A 21203-nucleotide genomic window follows, 5' to 3' on the forward strand; every position below is an offset into this window, starting at 1 on the left:
CCTAGGCTCAATTTGTATTTGTGTAAATGAAGTGAGAGCTGGATCATAGAGAAGGCTGATCGCCGAAGAATTGATACTTTTGAATTATGGTGTTGGAGGAGACTTTTGAGAGTCCCATGGACTGCAAGAAGATCAAACCTATCCATTCTGAAGGAAATCAGCCCTGAGTGCTCACTGGAAGGACAGATTGTGAAGATGAGGCTCCAATACTTTGGCCACCTCATGAGAAGAGAAGACTCCCTGGAAAAGACCCTGATGTTGGGAAAGATGATGGAGGGTACAAGGAGAAGGGGACGACAGAGGACGAGGTGGTTGGACAGTGTTCTCGAAGCTACTAATGTGAGTTTGACCAAACTGTGGGAGGCAGTGGAAGACAGGAGTGCCTGGCGTGCTCTGGTCCATGGGGTCACGAAGAGTCGGACACGTCAAATGACTAAACAATAACAACAAAAATGAACTTAAATAATACAATAATCCTCCACTGACCTTCTTCCAGTGGAAACCAAACCTGGACAAGCTCTGCACCCCTGGAAATTTTCAACATTCAGAGAAGCAGGGTGCACATAAGGTTATTTACTGTTTTACTGTAGCTGAATGTAGAAAAAGGTGTCATTCACAAACCATTTGGGGTGAGGAATAGCCAGTGGGGCAAGCTTTATGGGTTGCCTAAGTAGACTAATTTTAAACCAATGGTTTCACTGTTATGTCCTGTCTCTCTATTTTGGTAGCCTTTAAAATACCTTTGAGATTTTCATCAAAAGCACCCGCTCTCAACTTTTTACTAATTTCAGGTGCCTCTTCCTGGTAGGGTTAGCCGGCACTTGGCAAAGCCCCACGCTCTTTGCTGGAGCACAGTAGTTCAAGAAATGGAGACTATTCCATGTTATTCTTTTTAATAGTAAAAACCCAAAAAAACTACTGGACCCTGGAACAGTAAACCTCCGTTTCCTGACAATTTTACAAATAAATTTATCATCTGCAGAAATCTCTTCTTTCTAATGTGAAAGGTCTTGTCCTTAAATATCTCCACCTGCGCAAATTGACTGAGTGTGGCTTGTTCCAGCAGGTCATACGGAGTATATTTGCCTGTACAAATGTTCTCTAAGCATGTTGACTCCTGTATACCAGGTGTGAAATCGCTTTGGAAATCTTCAAAGGGGATTTCATGCTCCTTTTCTCAGTATGAAACATTTCATTTGCTCAGTTAGGAGGTGTAATAATCAAGAGACCTGACACAATACTACATATTTTTTTAAGTATTGCCATTTCTTAGCATTGTTTATTGAAACCCCTGCAAAATGTAATGCCACTGTATTCTGCTCTGGTCAGACCTCACCTGGAGTACTGTGTCCAGTTCTGGGCACCACAGTTCAAGAAGGACACTGACAAACTGGAACGTGTCCAGAGGAGGGCAACCAAAATGGTCAAAGGCCTGGAAACGATGCCTTATGAGGAACGGCTAAGGGAGCTGGGCATGTTTAGCCTGGAGAAGAGGAGGTTAAGGGGTGATATGATAGCCATGTTCAAATATATAAAAGGATGTCACATAGAGGAGGGAGAAAGGTTGAATCCTGACAAGACAGAAGTACTGTTTTTGGGGGACAGGAGGCGGGCGGGTGTGGAGGATTCCCTGGTCCTGAATGGGGTAACTGTGCCCCTGAAGGACCAGGCGCACAGCCTGGGAGTCATTTTGGACTCACAGCTGTCCATGGAGGCACAGGTCAAATCTGTGTCCAGGGCAGCTGTTTACCAGCTCCATCTGGTACGTAGGCTGAGACCCTATCTGCCTGCGGACTGTCTTGCCAGAGTGGTGCATGCTCTGGTTATCTCCCGCTTGGATTACTGCAATGCACTCTACGTGGGGCTACCTTTGAAGGTGACTCGGAAACTACAACTAATCCAGAATGCGGCAGCTAGACTGGTGACTGGGGGCGGCCGCCGAGACCATATAACACCGGTCTTGAAAGACCTACACTGGCTCCCAGTACGTTTCCGAGCACAATTCAAAGTGTTGGTGCTGACCTTTAAAGCCCTAAACGGCCTCGGTCCAGTATACCTGAAGGAGCGTCTCCACCCCCATCATTCTGCCCGGGCGCTGAGGTCCAGCGCCGAGGGCCTTCTGGCGGTTCCCTCATTGCGAGAAGCAAAGCTACAGGGAACCAGGCAGAGGGCCTTCTCGGTAGTGGCGCCCGCCCTGTGGAACGCCCTTCCAGCAGATGTCAAAGCGATAAACAACTACCTGACATTCAGAAGACATCTTAAGGCAGCCCTGTTCAGGGAAGTTTTTAACATGTGATATTTTACTGTATTTTTGGTTTTTATGGAAGCCGCCCAGAGTGGCTGGGGAGGCCCAGCCAGATGGGCGGGGTATAAATAATAAATTATTATTATTATTATTATTATTATTATTATTATTATTATTACTATTGTTGTTGTTGTTGTTGTTGTTTTCTGCTGCTCCAGAGAAGCGGACACGGAGCAATGGATCCAAACTACAAGAAAGAAGATTCCACCTAAACATTAGGAAGAACTTCCTGACAGTAAGAGCTGTTCGACAGTGGAATTTGTTGCCAAGGAGTGTGGTGGAGTCTCCTTCTTTGGAGGTCTTTAAGCAGAGGCTTGACAACCATATGTCAGGAGTGCTCTGATGGTGTTTCCTGCTTGGCAGGGGGTTGGACTCGATGGCCCTTGTGGTCTCTTCCAACTCTATAATTCTATGATTCTATGATTGAATGACGTTGGTTTTGTTGTAGAACAAAATTGCTTAAAATGCAATTTGTTGTTTTCCGCAGAATCTGCAATATCTATGGGGCCCATGGAGCATGAATTTCACTTCTCTCTACATGTAATTTACATAGCTGTTGAGACTTCTTCATGTGCAGCAGAGGTGAGGAAACACAGAGCACGTAAGAATGCAAGGACACAGAGTAAGTTTGATGACACACTATAGAGATAGAGAATTTGACACAGGACTGCCAAGCTGGTACCATCCTAAGATGTTGTTGGGACTACAGTTCTGTTGCCTCTTCGGTGTGACAGGTCACAATTGTGCCAGTCTGGTTGCCTCTTGAGTTATTTGTCACCCAGCTTGGCACAAAGATTCCCAAGGTGGAGGTGGTGGTCTTTGTCTATGTTTGGACATTGGGCGCCATTTTGAATCAAGATGGCGGACTGAAATTTGACTTTGGTGTGATAGTTACAAAAAAGGCTGCAGGAGGTGGGGGGTTGGGGGGTTTTCACCTACGTTTGGTTGCCAACAGATGCACTGAGCATTAGTGTGTGTGTGTGCGCACGCGTGCATGCATGCATATGTGTGCACAATCACAACCCCTCCACTCACAAATTACACTACCCATTTAAAAATCACAGATTTTTGGGTTTCTTGGAATTCCCAGGCAGCACCAGGAACTTTCTGCTAGTCTAATATAGTAGATGCACAATCTACTATAGGTTTTGGAAAGCTTTTTGTTTGTTCACTAAGCATTTGGACACCTCTTAAAGAGATTTTTATAAAAATAATAACCAAAGTTTGCATGATGATTCCTGAGATCAAGGAGCAGATTTTAATCTAGGTCAATTAGATGCCGTTTAGAGTCCCAATGACGGTCTGAACCTTTCAAAGTGCTCTGATTTTAACCACTGATTTCAAAACACATTTTTTTAAATTTCTTAAAATTCATGAGCAATGCCGGGTTTGAGGCTGTTAGTGAATAATATGCTATAAATCTATTAGTGCTGTTCTGAAAACCTTAATTCACATGCTTCAATGGCGTTTCCCCCTAATTACTTCTATAACTAAGTGAAAGTAATGACACCTCCCACTTTACCTACAGATGAATCTAATGCCGTCTTCAATACATACATCTGCTTTTGCCAAAAAAATCCAGGCAGGATAGCTTAACAAATCACCTCTTTGGCAGGTTTTAGACTAGCTCTCATTTTCATCTACACCCAGGTGCCTGAGGGGAAAACACTTTTCTTTCTTTTAGCTCTATCTGAGACTTACGACTTTACTTCCCTGCCTTCATTTTGCCGTACCTGTTTCTACAATCGCTTATAATTCAAAGACCAGGTAAGACATTTTGTAAGCTTCAAGGTTCTTCCTGAGTTGTTGGAATATGGGATGTCTGCATTAAGCCAGCTAAGCTAGCTTCTCCTATAAGGAGAGAGAACACTTTAATGACCACTAGCTTGTGCTGTGTTCTAAGTATTGTTAGACATACAAGAATCTTAATGTCAAATGTCAGCTTAAGATTGCGATATAGCAGAAACCTATTGTTACAGCTGACATACCAAGCTTTCTAACGTTGCCACGTTGTTCAGTTGTGGTCCTGTGTGTTGGGTCTTTGGTACTTTGCAACGATACTTCCTTTGGATTTCCAGCTTATGAGGGGAATCTTTGCTATGTTTCAATATTACTAGCCGCAACAGCTGTAAACTTTCTTTAGAAATGGTGCTATGAAGACTCTTCAACCAAAATGATTCAAAACTTAATATTGTAGAGCAGGCGTCTTCAACCTTTTCAGACCCACTTTAAACCCAAACATGCCATTGGGGACCTGTTTCTTAAACTTTTACCATATATTTGAATGGTGAGTAGGGCTTCCTTGAGTTCTGGCCCACTGGTTTGAAGACCAGTGTTGTACAGATCTCCTTATTTCATCAAATGTAATTTTGCCATTAGTGCTCAGTGGTTCTGTGATAGTGAAAAGTCTAGTATAACGTTCTCGTGTTTTCTATTAATAATTTTCCTCCCACCACAAAAATAAAATAAAAGAAACATTGGAAGAAAGTATTATATTATTAGCACCCATCCTGTGCACTTATCTGAGCAAGGATGCTCCTTTCTGAATCAATTGGAATCAATTCCTCATCTTAGCAAAAAAAAAAAAAATCATAGTTACTTTCTTGTGATGGTCCATATTTCTTTCCACTGAAAAACACAACATGTTTCCTGGAAGAATCTTTTGCTTCCTTTTGAACAAAGTTAACATGTTTATTAATGTTCCAGGAGTTCTCAAGAGCTACATACTGTATAAGCTTGCAGAAGAAGCTGGAGTTCAGTTAGAAATGCCTTTATCCATCACATGCGACTTTGACAGGGGTCATTTTGCATTTTTCTCTTTGTGTGGTGCAGATGTATTGTATCACTGTAATTAATAGCACTTCTTTTCCTTTAGTATTGCCGTTCTAGGCTTGAGACCTCAAGCATTTGCACGGTTCCCCATCAGAACTTCTCCATTTGTTCCAATATGTAATAATGAATATTTTGTGTGTGACTTTCTTCCCCTCGCTTGAAATTTATTGACATCCATTCTGCTTTTAAGAGATCTTTGAACACTTTCTTTTTTAATAATATTTTTTATTAAATTTTCTGTTTTACAATTTCAAATAAGCATTTTACAAACTTTAAAATACCCTTCTTTTCTTTCCATGGTTCATTTTACATATTCTACATCCTTGCATGTTTTAGTATAACCATTCAAATCAATTTTCCACTTTTACATCCATCAATAATTCTTTACTCTGTTGAATTTATCTTAACGCTGCCAGCGTTTTCAGCTGTACACAGTCATTTTCCATATACTCAATAAATGTTTTCCAATCTTCTTTAAACGTATATTCTTCTTGCTCTCTTCTTCTGTATGTTAAATCTGCAAGTTGTGCATTTTCTGTCAACTTAAGTTGCTAGTGCTCTTTAGCTGGGACCTCGCTCACTTTCCAGATCCTTGAACACTTTCATGCCTGGAATGGGATGATTTTCTAGTAAGATTAAATAATAAGACTATTAAATTTAAGAGATCTGCATGTTGAAAGAACTAGCCTCTTGCTTGGGTTCACGGTTATATTTGTAAATGGCGAGACAAGTGATTTGGCGTCATTGTGTGAAATGTCATGTGACATGCCACCAATGGCCGCGGCATCCACTAGTCATGTGCCTAATGGGTGTTGCCTAGGGCAGTGTTTCCCAACCGGTGTTCCGCGGCACACTAGTGTGCCGCGAGACGTTGCCTGGTGTGCCGTGGGAGGGAGGCGGGCGAGTCGGGCGGCGAGAGGCGGGGCGGCGGCGGCAAGGAGAGGCCACCCAGCGCGGGGCTCTCGCCGTCTGCGTGGCGCTGACGTCACGGGGCTGTAACGTGCCCCACATAGGCACACGCGGGGCGGCGAGCGAGCTCCCTCCCACATCCCATCGCCGCTCGCTTCGGCCGGCCTACTGGGCTGTTGCAGGCGGAAGGCCTGCGCATGCGCGAGGTTTTCACGCCTTTGGGATTCCCTTCACGCCTTCCTCCTCCCGGGTCCTTGAGAGCGCGGGAAGCGGCAGCGCGAGACCGGCGTTGAGCCTGGTAGGTATTGCGCTTGCCAAGGCAGTCATTTGGGAAATGAAAACTTGCAAAGCAAGCAACCAGTTCAATCTGAAGTACGTGTATGCTTAATATCCTGTATCTGAAACCTGTTCTGCCCCCTCCCCCACACTTGGTGCCATTTTCATCTACACATGCAGCAGAGTAAGTTGACCCAGAATAGTACCAATTCAGATGGCAGATGGGAGAATGACAGTGCTGAATGCTTTCCCATGTAGAACAGTCCCTGCAAATAAAAACCTAGCATATTTGGAAGAGGGATGCTAGCCTAACCATTACCTTCTATGCTGTTACTTTTTTTTTTTTTTTTTTTTTAAACATAAGTAAAAAGTGACCTTTCCCCATCTGGCATGATACAAGCCCATTCTTACAACTCAGAATTTTTTCGACTATTTCAGCTACATATGTAGAATATGCCTTCATTGATTCCTATTAAAGAGAGTTACTTTATATATAGTCAATATAGGCACAGAGTTAATTTTTTAAACATTTTCTAATGGTGGTGTGCCTCGAGATTTTTTTCATGAAACAAGTGTGCCTTTGTCCAAAAAAGGTTGGGAAACACTGGCCTAGGGAGCTGTGACCTACAGCAGGGCCTTCTTCGTGGTGGGATCCCAATGATGGAACTCCCTCCCTGGTGAGCTGTGTTTGCCCCCATCTCAATCATCTGAAGACATTTCTGTTCACCCAGGCATTTGGTACTGAAAGACAATGGTTTCCTGCTAGCTTAGAACCGCTGCGCTTGGATAGATTGCTGTGTTAAAATGTGTTTTTAAGCGTTTTAAAGTTTCGTAATGCTTTTAATTGGGTTGGATGGCAAGTCGTGGGCTCAGGAAGGGTGGGGCAGACATTTAAGTAATTATAATGTAGCAGCTTCATGAGACTTTCAGGGATAACTCACTGTTTGTGTGTGCAGAATAACTTCCTTTCCAACAGTGCAGAAATCCATCTAAGCCCATGCAATATAAACCTCTGTGGGAGAAAAAGCAGGAACAGCGTGGAAACGAAACATGATGTGTTATTATTACTTCTTTTTATTTATGTCCTGTAATTTATACACCGCTTGATTTAAGAAAAAATCAAAGCAGATGACAAAAGATTTTGCAGGCACAAAATCAATGTATTAACCCAGCTCCTATCTGACTATGGGACTGACTGTTGAGCAGCAGTTTAGCTAGGTACTTAAAAGATTTCGGGCATAAACATAAGTCTGCACAAAATTAATCTACAGTGGTACCTCAGGTTACATACACTTCAGGTTACATACGCTTCAGTTTACAGACTCCGCTAACCCAGAAATAGTACCTCGGGTTAAGAACTTTGCTTCAGGATGAGAACAGAAATCGTGCTCCGGCGGCGCAGCAGCAGCAAGAGGCCCCATTATCTAAAGTGGTGCTTCAGGTTAAGAACAGTTTCAGGTTAAGAACGGACCTCTGGAACGAATTAAGTACTTAACCCGAGGTACCACTGTATATGTTTATTATACGTACAATTATATGTTTGCTATCATTTAAAACAAAAATAATAATTACTATTACTTAAACAACTGCTGGGGACGCGGGTGGCGCTGTGGGTAAAACCTCAGTGCCTAGGAGTTGCTGATCAGAAGGTTGGCGGTTCGAATCCCCGTGGCGGGGTGAGCTCCCGTCATTCGGTCCCAGCTCCTGTCCACCTAGCAGTTCGAAAGCACTCCTAAGTGCAAGTAGAAAATAGGTACCGCTTTATAGCTGGAAGGTAAACGGTGTTTCCGTGTGCGGCGCTGGTGCTGGCTCACCAGCTGCAGCTTCGTCATGCTGGCCACATGACCTGGAAGTGTCTTCGGATGGCGCCGGCTCCCGGCCTCTTAAGTGAGATGGGCGCACAACCCTAGAGTCGGACACGACTGGCCCGTATGGGCAGGCGTACCTTTACTAAACAACTGCTAGGGGACGCGTGTGGCGCTGTGGGTTAAACCACAGAGTCTAGGACTTGCCGATCAGAAGGTCGGCGGTTCGAATCCCCGCAACGGAGTGAGCTCCTGTTGCTCAGTCCCTTCTCCTGCCAACCTAGCAGTTTGAAAGCACGTCAAAGTGCAAGTAGATAAATAGGTACCACTCCGGCGGGAAGGTAAACGATGTTTCCGTCCACTGCTCTGGTTCGCCAGAAGCGACTTAGTCATGCTGGCCACATGACCCAGAAGCTGTACGCCAGCTCCCTCGGCCAATAAAGCGAGATGAGCACCGCAACCCCAGAGTCGGACACGACTGGACCTAATGGTTAGGTGTCCCTTTACCTTTAAACAACTGCTAACTCCCGGTTTGAGGACCCTGGTCCTCTCCCCCAGCCCCCAAGCAATTTTTTTCTGGTCCTCCAGGAGCCTACCAATTTCGGTAATGGCAACAAACAGAGGTGGGGGGAATTAAAACAGACAGAGCACTGGGATGGAACAAAACCCGGTTCCGGCACTTCTGAGGTGGGTGCCCTTGCCATTCTGAGAAATCAAGGGAGGTGTTCATGGTGAGTTCCAGCCAGTGGCGTAGCGTGGGGGGTGCAGGGGGGGCCGGCCGCACCTGGCGCATCATCTGGGGGTTAGGGTTAGGGGGCGCAAATCCACAGGTTAGGGGGTGCAAATCCACGGGTTAGGGGGCGCAAATTACTTGCCTTGCCCCGGGTGCTGACAACCCACGCTACGCCACTGGTTCCAGCAACTCTTTTTCTAGAAAAGCAGCGCTGATTTTGGACACATGATAATAATGTTGGGAAGCCTTAAACATACTAACGTTTTTCATTCCAGGTCCCACTACCGATGCTCAGGCAAAGGGGGACGTCACACGGACAACGGTCGGTTTTTAGTCTAGATCTGAAAGATGCCCACCAAGAAATGGCTTCCGCTGGCCATCCTTTTCAAACTCGGTAAGTTCAAGGACTTTAAATACGCTCCGTCATTTCCCCTGTTATCTCTCCATTTGCAGCTCCTTCGGGACGTGGGTGACCAGCCCGCAGCATGGATGCCACTTGTCAGTCAGTCAGTTTTATTGCACATAGCCAAAGGCTGCCGCAATGTACACAGAATCATTCAACAATTAAAAGAAAATATGCTGGATTAATACAATAAACTTAAAACATTTATGTTATCAAGACATTACCTACAGTACCTTAATATACAGGTTAAGACATTAAACAATAAAATTTATAGGCTACAATTGTCACATGGCCACTAATATATATATATAAAATGTTAATTAATACAATGTGTAATTATATTCGGAGTTTGGTGATAAAGATAGAATATAGCTTGATGTAGATAGGGTCAAATAAATTCATCTCCTTTACAGTTGGTGGCTATCTTGGCTATATAATTTGCTCTAATTTTCCTAGCGGCAAAGAGTTCTACACGCCAGGTCACATACTTATCTGTGTCTGCGAGGAGATCTAAAATCATCCCAGCGCTTGAGCCACTGCTCTTTACCAGGAAGTCACCTCCCTGCCACTTTGCCCCTGCCCCTCTCCTTCCTGGTAAGCAGCAGCAGCGACTCAGACACTGGGAGGTCAGGTGAGCGCTGATCCCCCCACCGTGCTTTAACTTATTGATGGCTGCCACAATGGACATGGGGAGCAGCGCTTTGTGGCACAACTGAACAGGGTCAGGAGAACTCTTGGACCTGGCTATGCTGTGGTCTTGCGTGTCTATCCCACACTGTGTCGTTGCCCGTTCCCTGACGCAGTAGCCCAGATAAGCTCCATACTTTGGTCCTGTGGCACACACTTACCCAAAATGGTACTGTTCACTACTCACTTTTGAATTTTACTACAGTCATACCTCATGTTACGTTTGCTTCATGATACGTTTTTTCAGGTTGCGTCCTGTGGCGACCTGGAAGTACTAGAAGGGGTTACTTCTGGGTTTCGCCGCTCGCGCATGCGCAGACGTGCAAAATGACATCACGCGCATGCGCAGAAGCGGCGAGTCGCAACTCGCGCATGCGCAGAAGTGCCGCCGCTGGTTTTGTTCTGCTCATGTTGTGAACGGGCCTCTGGAACGGATCCCGTTCACAACCAGAGGTACCACTGTATGTAGTTTCTTTTTGTCAATCCTCCAATAGTTTTTACAGAAAACAATTTTTCAGACTGGTTACGGGATCCTTTTCTTCAAGCCCTAGAGGTCTGCAGCCAAAGATTTGGCTGCTTATTTCAGTCTCCTCTCACCTCATACTGCTTTCTTGGTATTCGTGTCCCTTCAGCTTCCTTGCATAGTTTACTTGCCTCTCAAGTGATCCCTGGGTCTGGAATGAGGGTCAGGCATTGCCTTCGCCTCAACTATGTTCTTTGTCCTATGCTAGGGATGGGCAAATATATCCAGTTTCTCTCAGTTCTTCTTTTTCCCCCGATTTTAAATTTAGTTCTCCACATTTCCTCATCTGTTTGCTATTTTAAAAAGTGAGGAAGTGAAGAATAAGTCATCAAGAGATTTAATCAGCATTTTAGTGCAAATGTCTCCTAAACTGCACATTTTTCTATGAAACTTTGCCTAATATACACATTTTTTGCAAACCAGCTTTCCTTAATAAGATGCATCAAACATTATTTTCACAAACAGATGCATTTTGTACACACTTTACCCTGGGTACAGTGGTACCTCGGGTTACAAACGCTTCAGGTTACAGACTCCGCTAACCCGGAAGTAGTACCTCGAGTTAAGAACTTTGCTTCAGGATGAGAAGAGAAATTGTGCAGCAGCGGTGCAGCGGTAGCAGGAGGCCCTATTAGATAAAGTGGTGCTTCAGGTTAAGAACAGTTTCAGGTTAAGAACGGACCTCCGGAATGAATTAAGTTCTTAACCAGAGGTACCACTGTATATGCATTTTTGTACAAATTAATTAGCTGGAGAATCGCATTGCAAAATTCAAAGGTGTGTGGATTTCAAAATATAGTTCTGTTTTAGTTAACATATTGTTTTAGACGGTGCAAATTACCGGTAGGTAGGTTTGCCTTGCGGGACGCAGGTGGCGCTGTGGGTTAAACCACAGAGCCTAGGACTTGCCGATTAGAAGGTTGGCGGTTCGAATCCCCACGACGGGGTGAGCTCCCATTGCTTGGTCCCTGCTCCTGCCAACCTAGCAGTTTGAAAGCACGTCAAAGTGCAAGTAGATAAATAGGTACTGCTCCGGCGGGAAGGTAAATGGCGTTTCCGTGCGCTGCTCTGGTTCGCCAGAAGTGGCTTAGTCATGCTGGCCAGATGACCTGGAAGCTGTACGCCGGCTCCCTCGGCCAATAAAGCGAGATGAGCGCCACAACCCCAGAGTCAGTCACGACTGGACCTAATGGTCAGGGGTCCCTTTACCTTTACCTTTGGTTTGCCTTGAAATGCAAGCTGCATAAAATTTTTCTCCTAGCTCTGCATAGAACTGAGCCAGCTTCTATCTGTCTTGCTCCGTTCATCCCTTCCATTCCATACTCTGGGTTTCATTTCTTGTTATACAGTATGTTTAGCAGAATCCTTTTTCAAAAAGAATATTAATGTTTAGGGGCTGCCCACTGTATTGTTTCAGTTTTTTTGCATCTATCCTCTTTGCAGTAATAATATCCTTGTGCTAAAAAATTGAGCAACTATTGTGAGACAGATGAGGCTGCCTGGCATTAGAACTGGCCTTAGATGGATAAACAGCAGGAAAGTGGACTTGCCTCCCAGATAGACATGCAGTGGGAAAGAGTGTTGACTTTTAGAAGTGTGTCTTGAGAAGTAAACAAAATAATTGGCAGCTTCCGTGCTTATCTCATCATAAGTGTGGAGCAGGTGTTTCTAAAACTGTATGAAAAACATCTCTAGATTTCCTTGCAACCTGTGCAAACTTCTAAGACACTCACATGCCCCATCATAACAAGTTGAGCCAAGAAGCACTAAGAAGAAGAAGTCTGTAAGGGCCCCAGACCTGTTCAGTGTTTCAGCTGAGAACATGTTTCAACAAGCAAAATCCCTGAAAGGAAAGTTAGCTCAGTGGAAGAAAAATGCTCAAAGTCATTTCAGGCAAGGTCTTTGTCCAAAGCAACTGGATTTCATTTTTCTGGGCTCTCCCAACTTCGATCAGTGTTTGGAAAATGTGGCTATTTATGGGGTTCAGTTAGAACCGATTGAAGCCTTAGGAATGGTGGGCTTGCCGTCAAGTTGTTGTCATGCCATTTATTACATTTCACATCTCCGGAAATCTAATGGTTGAGGTTTATTTATTCTCCTCCTCGTTGAAGATCAGAGCCCAGACTTCATTGTAGACTTCACACTGCCCATTAGCTGGGGATGTCTTGAAGTTGAAGGATAACAACATCTGAAGGGCTACAGGTTCTTCATCCCTGTCCTACATAATGATAAATCAGGCATGGGTGGAGAGGTTACTTAGAAAGATCAGAAGGCAGAGGGTAACACATACTTGCATGTTTTAGCTACCTTATAGGGAAGACCGTATCAGATTAATTCCATGCACATTTGTTTGTTTGTTTGTTTGTTTTGTTTGTTTGTTTTATACTCCATCTTTCTCCCAGTGCAGGACCCAAGATGGCTCACAGCATGAGCTAAGCACAGATACAGCTACAAAACATACTGTATTTTTCGCTCTATAAGACGCACTTTCCCCCTCCAAAAATTAAGGGGAAATGTGCGTGTGTCTTATGGGGCGAATGCAGGCTCCATGGCTTCAGCGATAGCAACGTGAAGCCTCTGAAGCGCAGTGGGAGCGCTCCCGCCGCGCTACGGAAGCTTGGCGTTGCTTTCGCTGAAGCCTGGAGAGCAAGAGGGGTCGGTGCGCACCGACCCCTCTCGCTCTCCAGGCTTCAGGGATAGCCGCGCGCAGCCCCTCCGCGCGCAGCCCCTCCCTCTCTGCGTAGCGCCCCTTCAGCGAAGCGGGAGGAGAAGTGGAAGGGGCTCAGTTTCTCCTCCTGCTTCTCTGAAGGGGGCTGCGCAGAGAGGGAGAGAATTTGTTTTTCTTGTTCTCTTCCTCTAAAACAAGGTGCATCCTATGGTCGGGTGCATCCTATAGAGCGAACAATACGGTACCTATCAGTTATACATATTAAAGCACATGTAAAGTACTAAACTGTAGCTTATTACTGTATTTTTCCATCTATAAGATACCCCCATGTATAAGACACCCCCCCCAATTTTAAGAAAATGAGGGGAGATGGCCCAAAGTTGTTGAGCTTCTCCCCTCATGTAGCTGCGGGCAGGAAACACTCCCTAGATCGTTTCCTGCTCACTGCAGCATTGGGGGAAGTTGCGCTCCTGCCAACCGGCTGGCTGGCAGGCGTACCGCTTCTTACCCCATACCATTATCTGTGTATTGGACGACCCCAGTTTTTTGACATGATTTTTGGTCAAAAGACTTCGTCTAATACACGGAAAAATACGGTATTTCTCTCCATATGAGACTGAACGTTTGAGTTTTGTTTGGAGATAATAAAAAAAATTCCTAGTGCCCTTCACAGATTGCTGAAGGCTTAAAAGAAGCACACTAAATGTGTTTGGCACCTCCCCACACAAAAAGACCCCTCGAGATTTCATAGAATCATAAAGTTGGAAGGGATGCACAAGGGTAATCTAGTCAAAATGCCTGCTACGCAGGAATCTCAGCTAAAGCATCCATGACAGTTGACCATTCAACCTCTGCTTACAACCTTCAAGCAAGGAAAGTCCACAACCTCCTGAGGGAGAGAGAAGGTTCCACTGTCGAACAGCTCTTACTATCAGAAAGTTCTTCCTTTTCATTTTCCATTTTTTTATTTTGACAAAGTAATAAGAATAAATAAAAAAGAATAAAATGTGTACCCCACTCCCAAGACCCTTCCACTGTAACTATCCAACCTCCCGAAATTTCAACACCTTTAAAGGTATCCTGGGTGTGCAGACTTTGAGGCTTTCTTCTTATTTCTTTGAGATTCCAACGTGGAGACCAAGAGCTATCAGACTGATGATCTTATTTCCCATAGCCTAAAGCCATGTGCTTTGAAAGGTGCATTCTCAACAACTGCACACAAGCAGCTCCTTGACGGCTAGCGGCTGCCCGGAGAGGAAATTATCATAAAGACGTGTGCCAGCCTGGCAGGCCCCTGCCTTCGCTCCTTGCTGTCGCATAAGTGCCAGTCCAAATAACATTTACTATGCTTCATCTTTCTTTTGTGGACAGCCCTGCTGACAGACTTCCTGCTTGGCCAGAATCCCTGTGAAAATGGTTTCTGTCACCAGCCTGTTGGAGATCTACTTGTGGGTCGCGGTGACAGCCTAACAGCTTCATCCACGTGCGGACTGTTTGAGCCTCAAAAATACTGCATTATCGGCTACCTGGAGGTGAGTTTATTTTATATATCGCTCCAACGTTTAAACGGGAAATAGCCCTAGAGCAGGCTTCCTCAACCTCGGCCCTCCAGGTGTTTTGAGACTACAATTCCCATCATCCCTGACCACTGGTCCTAGCTAGGGATCATGGGAGTTGTAGGCCAAAAACATCTGGAGGGCCGAGTTTGAGGAAGTCTGCCCTAGAGAGTCTGTAACATCCAGCCAGAGTCCTCTTCCAGTTTACGCCTTCTTTAAACCGGCTTTCTAAGAGCATGTGGGGAGCTTCTTGAGTTTGGTCGGGAAAATGGTCACTGCTTCCACAACCTGCCTGACAACCTGTCTTGTCTTGTCCGGTTTGTTTCAATGCTTTGTTGGCCTGGATGGAGAATGGTGTGTGTGTGTGTGTGTGTGTACCTTTGTGTGGCTGGGATGTAGCTGTTTGGCAAGAGGAGTCACCCAGTTTTGCATCTGAGCCCCTCCCCATCCCCCAGCGCCATGTGTCCTGCTGTTCCAAAGACTACCTACAATGACATTGCGGCTCACTGGCTGAAAACTGTCCCCGGTCTCAGCTGCACAGCAAATGATTTTTGGAAGGGGGAAGCTTCTCTAAAGTGAGTTTGATTGGGGAAATGCTCACTGCTTCCACAACCTGCCTGACAACCTGTCTTGTCTTGTCCAGTTTGTTTCGATGCTTTGTTGGAATCCCTATTTATTTTTGCATTATTCAGAAGTACGCAGCGTTGTGACCAAAAACTGCTGAAGCAGTTTGGAATACTTGCAGGGTTTTCTTCGAAGTGAAATGCTCCATCTACAGCACTGAACTTGCATATGCATAGAGCTTCTGGATCAGGGGTGTTGGAAACTTACAATTGCTGCTAGATTAAAACCCTGTATTGATTTCCCCCCTTCAGCATGGTTAAAAGAGCAAAAGAAAACAAACCATTTGCAGGAGGACTTGCGAGCTCAGGAATCAATGCTACCTGGTAAACTTTGCTAAGCAGGCATGCAGATGCTTGTCACATTACCTTTTGCTTAGAAGGAGGTAGCACCAGGTAATACCTGTCTATGCACACCTGCAGGGACTCCACCTTTTGCAAATGCTCATTTGGTGTCTCAGTCCTATAAATAGGACTGAAAACCGAATGGTGCTAAAAATGCAAGAGGCAGTTGCAACACGTCTCATGCCCGGGTTGTGCCTACAGTACTCCTAGCTGTGTGCTAATGTTTATTTTCAACGCACTGGGTTTTATGTCCACACAGAACACAACAGCCCATGGGAACATATGCTGTGCACACATATTACCGTATTTTTTGCTCTATAAGACTCACTTTTTCCCTCCTAAAAAGTAAGGGGAAATGTGTGTGCGTCTTAAGGAGCGAATGTAGGCTGCGCAGCTATCCCAGAAGCCAGAACAGCAAGAGGGATTGCTGCTTTCACTGCACAGCGATCCCTCTTGCTGTTCTGGCTTCTGAGATTCAGAATATTTTTTTTCTTGTTTTCCTCCTCCAAAAACTAGGTGCGTCTTGTGGTCTGGTGCATCTTATAGAGCGAAAAATACGGTACCTAAATTAACCTGAGAAGGGAGGCTGGGGGAAGAGCACCAATAGCTCTTTGAAGTGTGATTTCCTCCCCTAATGATCATTAGTAGCAAACCTACTAACGATCAATTCATTGGACGACTGTCAGTATATTTGCTGTCAGAAACTGCGATGTCTCAAGTGCGGCCAATTTAACTGATGGGCGGTAGGCTCAGAACAGAGGAAACGTCGTACTATTTCATGCTAGTATATCATTAACATACAGAATTTACTACTGCAAGATGTGGAGATGGCCAGTAGCTTACACAGCTTTTAAAAAGGGCTAGATAAATTCATTGCAGGGAAGACTTTTGTGGACTGTTAGTCATGGACCTTTTCTGATAGGAGATGGAGTCTAGCAATAGCCAATAGTTCCCCATCCCTGGTTTAGACAGAAGAACCGAAACTAAGGCTGAATTTAAATTAATGCACCTGAGGCCTGAATAAGGGTGACCATACTTAGAGTTAGCCAAACTGCCAGATATAATAAGACAAAAACCAAAAAGTGTAGTGAAAAAGGAATGGGAGTGCCTAAACGAATGCCTTAAAAGACAAGGTTCGAGGACAGAAATCTGGCTGAGTCTGCAATAGCCTTGTGAAGTGAGAGAATAAGAAAGAGGGATATATATTTAGATGCTAGGATCAAGATGATAAGGAAAACAGGAAGATACAATGAGAGGTAAAGGAAGGTGCTGTGGGATTGGTGGAAGCCAACGTTTGTTTTCCTTTCTAGTGTTTATACTATTAATTTGTAAGATTTGGATTTGTTTTTCATATGTTTGTTTTTGTGTATTGTTGTTTTTCGTTTTTCGTTTTGTGTTGTGTGGAAAATACTAATAAAATTTACTTTAAAATAATAATAATAATAATAATAAGAGTGACCAGTTGCAAAAGAGGACAGGATTCCTGCACCCTTAATATCTGTGCTGAAGCAGTAATTTAAGCAGGTGTGGGTTGCTCACCTCTTTTGTATCTATCCAGCCTAGGCCTGACACACACGAACAAACTGTTGAATACTTTGATTATATGCAAACCTTGAAATATATTCACTGGGCTCCAAAGCTCCATACAGCAGGGGTAGGGCAATTTGGCACCCGCCAGGTGTTTTGGACTACAATTCCCATCAGCCCCAGTTAGCATGGCCAGCGGCCAGGAATGATGGGGATTGTAGTCCATGACATCTGGAGGGTACCATGTTGGCTTCCCCTGCCATAAAGACTCCACGGACCACGCAAGATCCTATATAGTCTGTTCCCTTTAATACCGGATAATTTTCAGCGTAATCATGAAAACCACTAAATCAGAACCATACTCGTAAATATGTTATTGGTGCTTGCATGATTAAAACAATTATCTAGGAGGCATTTTGACAATCAAAGCCTAAACTTGTTAAAGAGGCTTTCCGCCCATTCATCCCTGAATAATCCATACATTTAAATTTTGCTGCATCACATTAATCATCCTTGAATGCTTTTAATTTGTCATAAAGGAATTTCTTCCCTAAACTCTGCCTGACTTCAAGGCAAGTGGCTTCCTACACAGTCCGACACTCAATCATTTGTCACCACTTTAAACTTTTAACTCTTTCCAAAAAAAGAGAAAGAGAGAAAGTTGAGATAAGAATAGTTGATCTTATGACATATCCTTAGGTCTCCTGTTTGGACTAGGAGCACTGAAGGGTTGTTGTTTTTTAATCATCCTCAGCTACAATACACTGGTACCTCGGGTTACATACGCTTCAGGTTACAGACTCCGCTAACCCAGAAATAGTACCTCGGGTTAAGAACTTTGCTTCAGGATGAGAACAGAAATCATGCTCCAGCGGCAGCGGGAGGCCCCATTAGCTAAAGTGATTCCTCAGGTTAAAAATGGTTTCAGGTTAAGAACGGACCTCCGGAACGAATTAAGTACTTAACCCGAGGTACCACTGTATAGGCATCTCCCCTACCCCTTTCAATATAACAAGTTGTAATCAAGGCTCAGGGACGCGGGTGGCGCTGTGGGTTGAACCACAGACCCTAGGGCTTGCCGATCAGAAGGTCGGTGGTTTGAATCCCTGCGACAGAGTGAGCTCCTGTTGCTCCGTCCCTGCTCCTGCCAACCTAGCAGTTTGAAAGCACGTCAAAGTGCAAGTAGATAAATAGGTACCGCTCCGGCGGGAAGGTAAACAGCGTTTCCGTGCGCTGCTCTGGTTCGCCAGAAGCGGCTTAGTCATGCTGGCCACATGACCTGGAAGCTGACCCTCGGCCAATAAAGCGAGATGAGTGCCGCAACCCCAGAGTCGTCCGTGACTGGACCTAATGGTCAGGGGTCCCTTTACCTTTAAATCAGGGCTCAGACTTCCTGTCTGAGGTCAAGTATAACTGAGGCTGTTGCTGTTTGCAGCCTGATCTGATGCATGCTTATTCAGAAATATTAAGCCCTATTGGTTTCAGTGGTCTACACGCTTAAGTGGGCATAGGACTGTAGCTTTAAGCGTATTCAGTACTAAGCCCCACTGCATACAATGGAAATTTCCCTATGAACTCCAAGCAACAAATTTCAGTATTTCCTACACTGTTTGGCAGCAGATAAATATCCCCGGCTAAGCTACTTCCCTCTGTACAGGCCAATGCACAGAAATCAGTACTGGAGAAAGGAGAATTAGTGAACAAGGACCGGTCTAATCTCTTATCTGGGCTTCAGTGCCCCCTTCTTTCACTGGGGGGGGGGTGGTTGTTGGTCAGATTTATCCCTTTCATTTTTCGAGAAGGCAGATTAGCCTCATCCATCCCAAACACTTAAAGCAACCTCTTGCCTCTGTTTGCAATCTAGGAAGCCCACTATGTATGGTCCATCTCCCCATTCCTTGCTTAATTTCTCCAAGGATCTCCGATGCTCAGAGCTAACTTAGATGCTTCCCAGTTCTCGGAATAGCATCTCAACAATGCCAGTGCAGTGGTACCTCGGGTTACATACGCTTCAGGTTACAGACTCCGCTAACCCAGAAATAGTACCTTGGGTTAAGAACTTTGCTTCAGGATGAGAACAGAAGTCATGCTCCGGCAGCGCAGCGGCAGCAGGAGGCCCTATTAGCTAAAGTGGTGCTTCAGGTTAATAACAGTTTCAGGTTAAGAACGGACCTCCGGAACAAATTAAGTACTTAACCCGAGGTACCACTGTAGTTGGTGTTGCTTGCTGTCTAATCCTGCTTCAGTTGTCCGCCGGGCACGAGTTACTGGTAGCCATAATAACCATTCATCTTGCCCACCATTCTTTTTCTAGGATGAGCAGAAATGTTTCACCTGTGATTCCAGATACCCGTATAATCCAGTTTTTCAGGCTGAGAGTCACTTAATTGAAAATGTTATCACAACTTTGGAGCCAGATCGAAAGAAGTGGTGGCAGTCTGAAAACGGTGAGTGGCTTTTCATTCATGTTTGTTTCTTAGTCTAATTTGAATTTACTGCAACCTCCAGCCGCATTATAGAGGGGGGTTCAAAATGGAGGGGTTAATATCGTGAACGGGTCATTCAGATATTGCAAACAATTGGAAGCAGGCTTTTTAAAAACATCTCCCCACCACCACCACGGAAAGGGTGAATCTTGATTAAAGCTGAAGGGAGACTCCCATGTTTATGCTCAAAATGAGTGAATATTAAAAAGAAACCTTTCATACGTGAGCATAAACTCACCATAAACACCTGGCTGGAAACAGCCAGAGGTCATTTCCAGATGACTTGTTTATGGAGCATTCATCCTGATTTGTTTGCACAAAGTTTTGCAAGGAGGTTTTTCTACACCAGCTGTTTATTGAGCATTTATTCTGAATTCTTTCTAGGTTGCAGGATGTTGCCTTAAATAGTTAACCCACGCTTCCCAGTGCATTTTCACATCACTTTCCTTGCTGCAAAAAAGTCAGGTTGTCGGGGAGGGGGGTGGCAGTAGGTTTGTTGTTAGGTGAGTGCCAAATCCATTTAAACTGCTCGCTCACATTATGAGAGCAGCGACTAGAATCTCAGTGAAGCAGGACTTTCCTGCTATCTCTACTTACATTACAGGGAATTTTAGATAAGAACATTAGCAGGATTATTGTAATAACCTGCAGTTTTATAAGTAGATGAAGAAATGATTAAGTTAATTTGGAATATGCAGAAAATATAAAAAAATAAATTTAAGGAACCACAGAAAGAGGGGGAAGGAAGTCGAGTTTTGAAATGTTAACATGATTGTAAAATTATTGAAATGTATAAAATTGAAAATCATAAATATGATCAGAGCAGCCTTCTGCCTATAGTGGCATGGCTGCCATGTTTGCCTTTAGCTCCACTCCTCCCAATGTCCTGATGTCACACGTGCAGTGGTACCTCGGGTTACAAACACTTCAGGTTACAGACTCTGCTAACCTGGAAGTAGTACCTCGGGTTAAGAACGTTACCTCAGGATGAGAACAGAAATCGTACGGCGGTGGCGCGGAGGCAGCAGGAGGCCCCATTAGCTAAAGTGGTACCTCAGGTTAAGAATGGTTTCAGGTTAAGAATGGACCTCCAGAACGTATTAAGTTCATAACCAGAGGTACAACTGTACAATGTCAGGCTCCCTCATCATCCTCATAAGCTGTTGCCTCTGTTGGGTTACGACAGTGGAGAGTTATTTTGCCCTCACTTCCTGCTCCTGAGCTTCCCATGTGCATCTGGTTGGTCGTGTGAAAAACAAGATTGTGGACCAAGGTAGGCTTTTGGTCTGATCCAGCCATGTTCCACCTAATGTTCTTTCGTACAGTTTGCCATATCCTACACTCATCAGATAAAATAGATAATTTGTACTACTTAACACTTTTTTCATTCCATTTCAGGTGTTGACCATGTCAGCATCAGGCTGGATTTAGAAAATCTGTTTCAGTTCAGCCACCTTATCCTGACTTTCAAGGTACCCTGCACATAACTACATAATCATGTAATATTTAAATTGATTTATAGACTAGT

At 44.5% G+C, this 21203-nt stretch overlaps 1 protein-coding gene across 2 annotated transcripts in view; it reads left to right on the top strand.

Moving 5' to 3' along the window:
- Nucleotides 1-2793: 2793 nt before the first annotated feature.
- LAMB4 (laminin subunit beta 4) overlaps nucleotides 2794-21203 on the top strand; it is a 64563-nt gene continuing 46153 nt past the window's right edge. The window contains exons 1-5 of one of the 2 annotated variants that reach the window (XM_081211388.1): nucleotides 2794-2927; nucleotides 9136-9254; nucleotides 14513-14673; nucleotides 19504-19636; nucleotides 21074-21147. In XM_081211388.1, the coding sequence (XP_081067514.1) occupies nucleotides 9209-9254; nucleotides 14513-14673; nucleotides 19504-19636; nucleotides 21074-21147 (414 nt within the window). In that variant the 5' untranslated portion in view covers nucleotides 2794-2927; nucleotides 9136-9208. Of the gene's footprint in view, nucleotides 2928-3874; nucleotides 4073-9135; nucleotides 9255-14512; nucleotides 14674-19503; nucleotides 19637-21073; nucleotides 21148-21203 lie in introns of those variants that run through there. The other variant, XM_081211387.1, reaches the window with a different exon arrangement.

Source organism: Podarcis bocagei, assembly GCF_964188305.1.
Source record: "Podarcis bocagei genome assembly, chromosome: 10".
Classification (NCBI taxonomy): domain Eukaryota; kingdom Metazoa; phylum Chordata; class Lepidosauria; order Squamata; family Lacertidae; genus Podarcis; species Podarcis bocagei.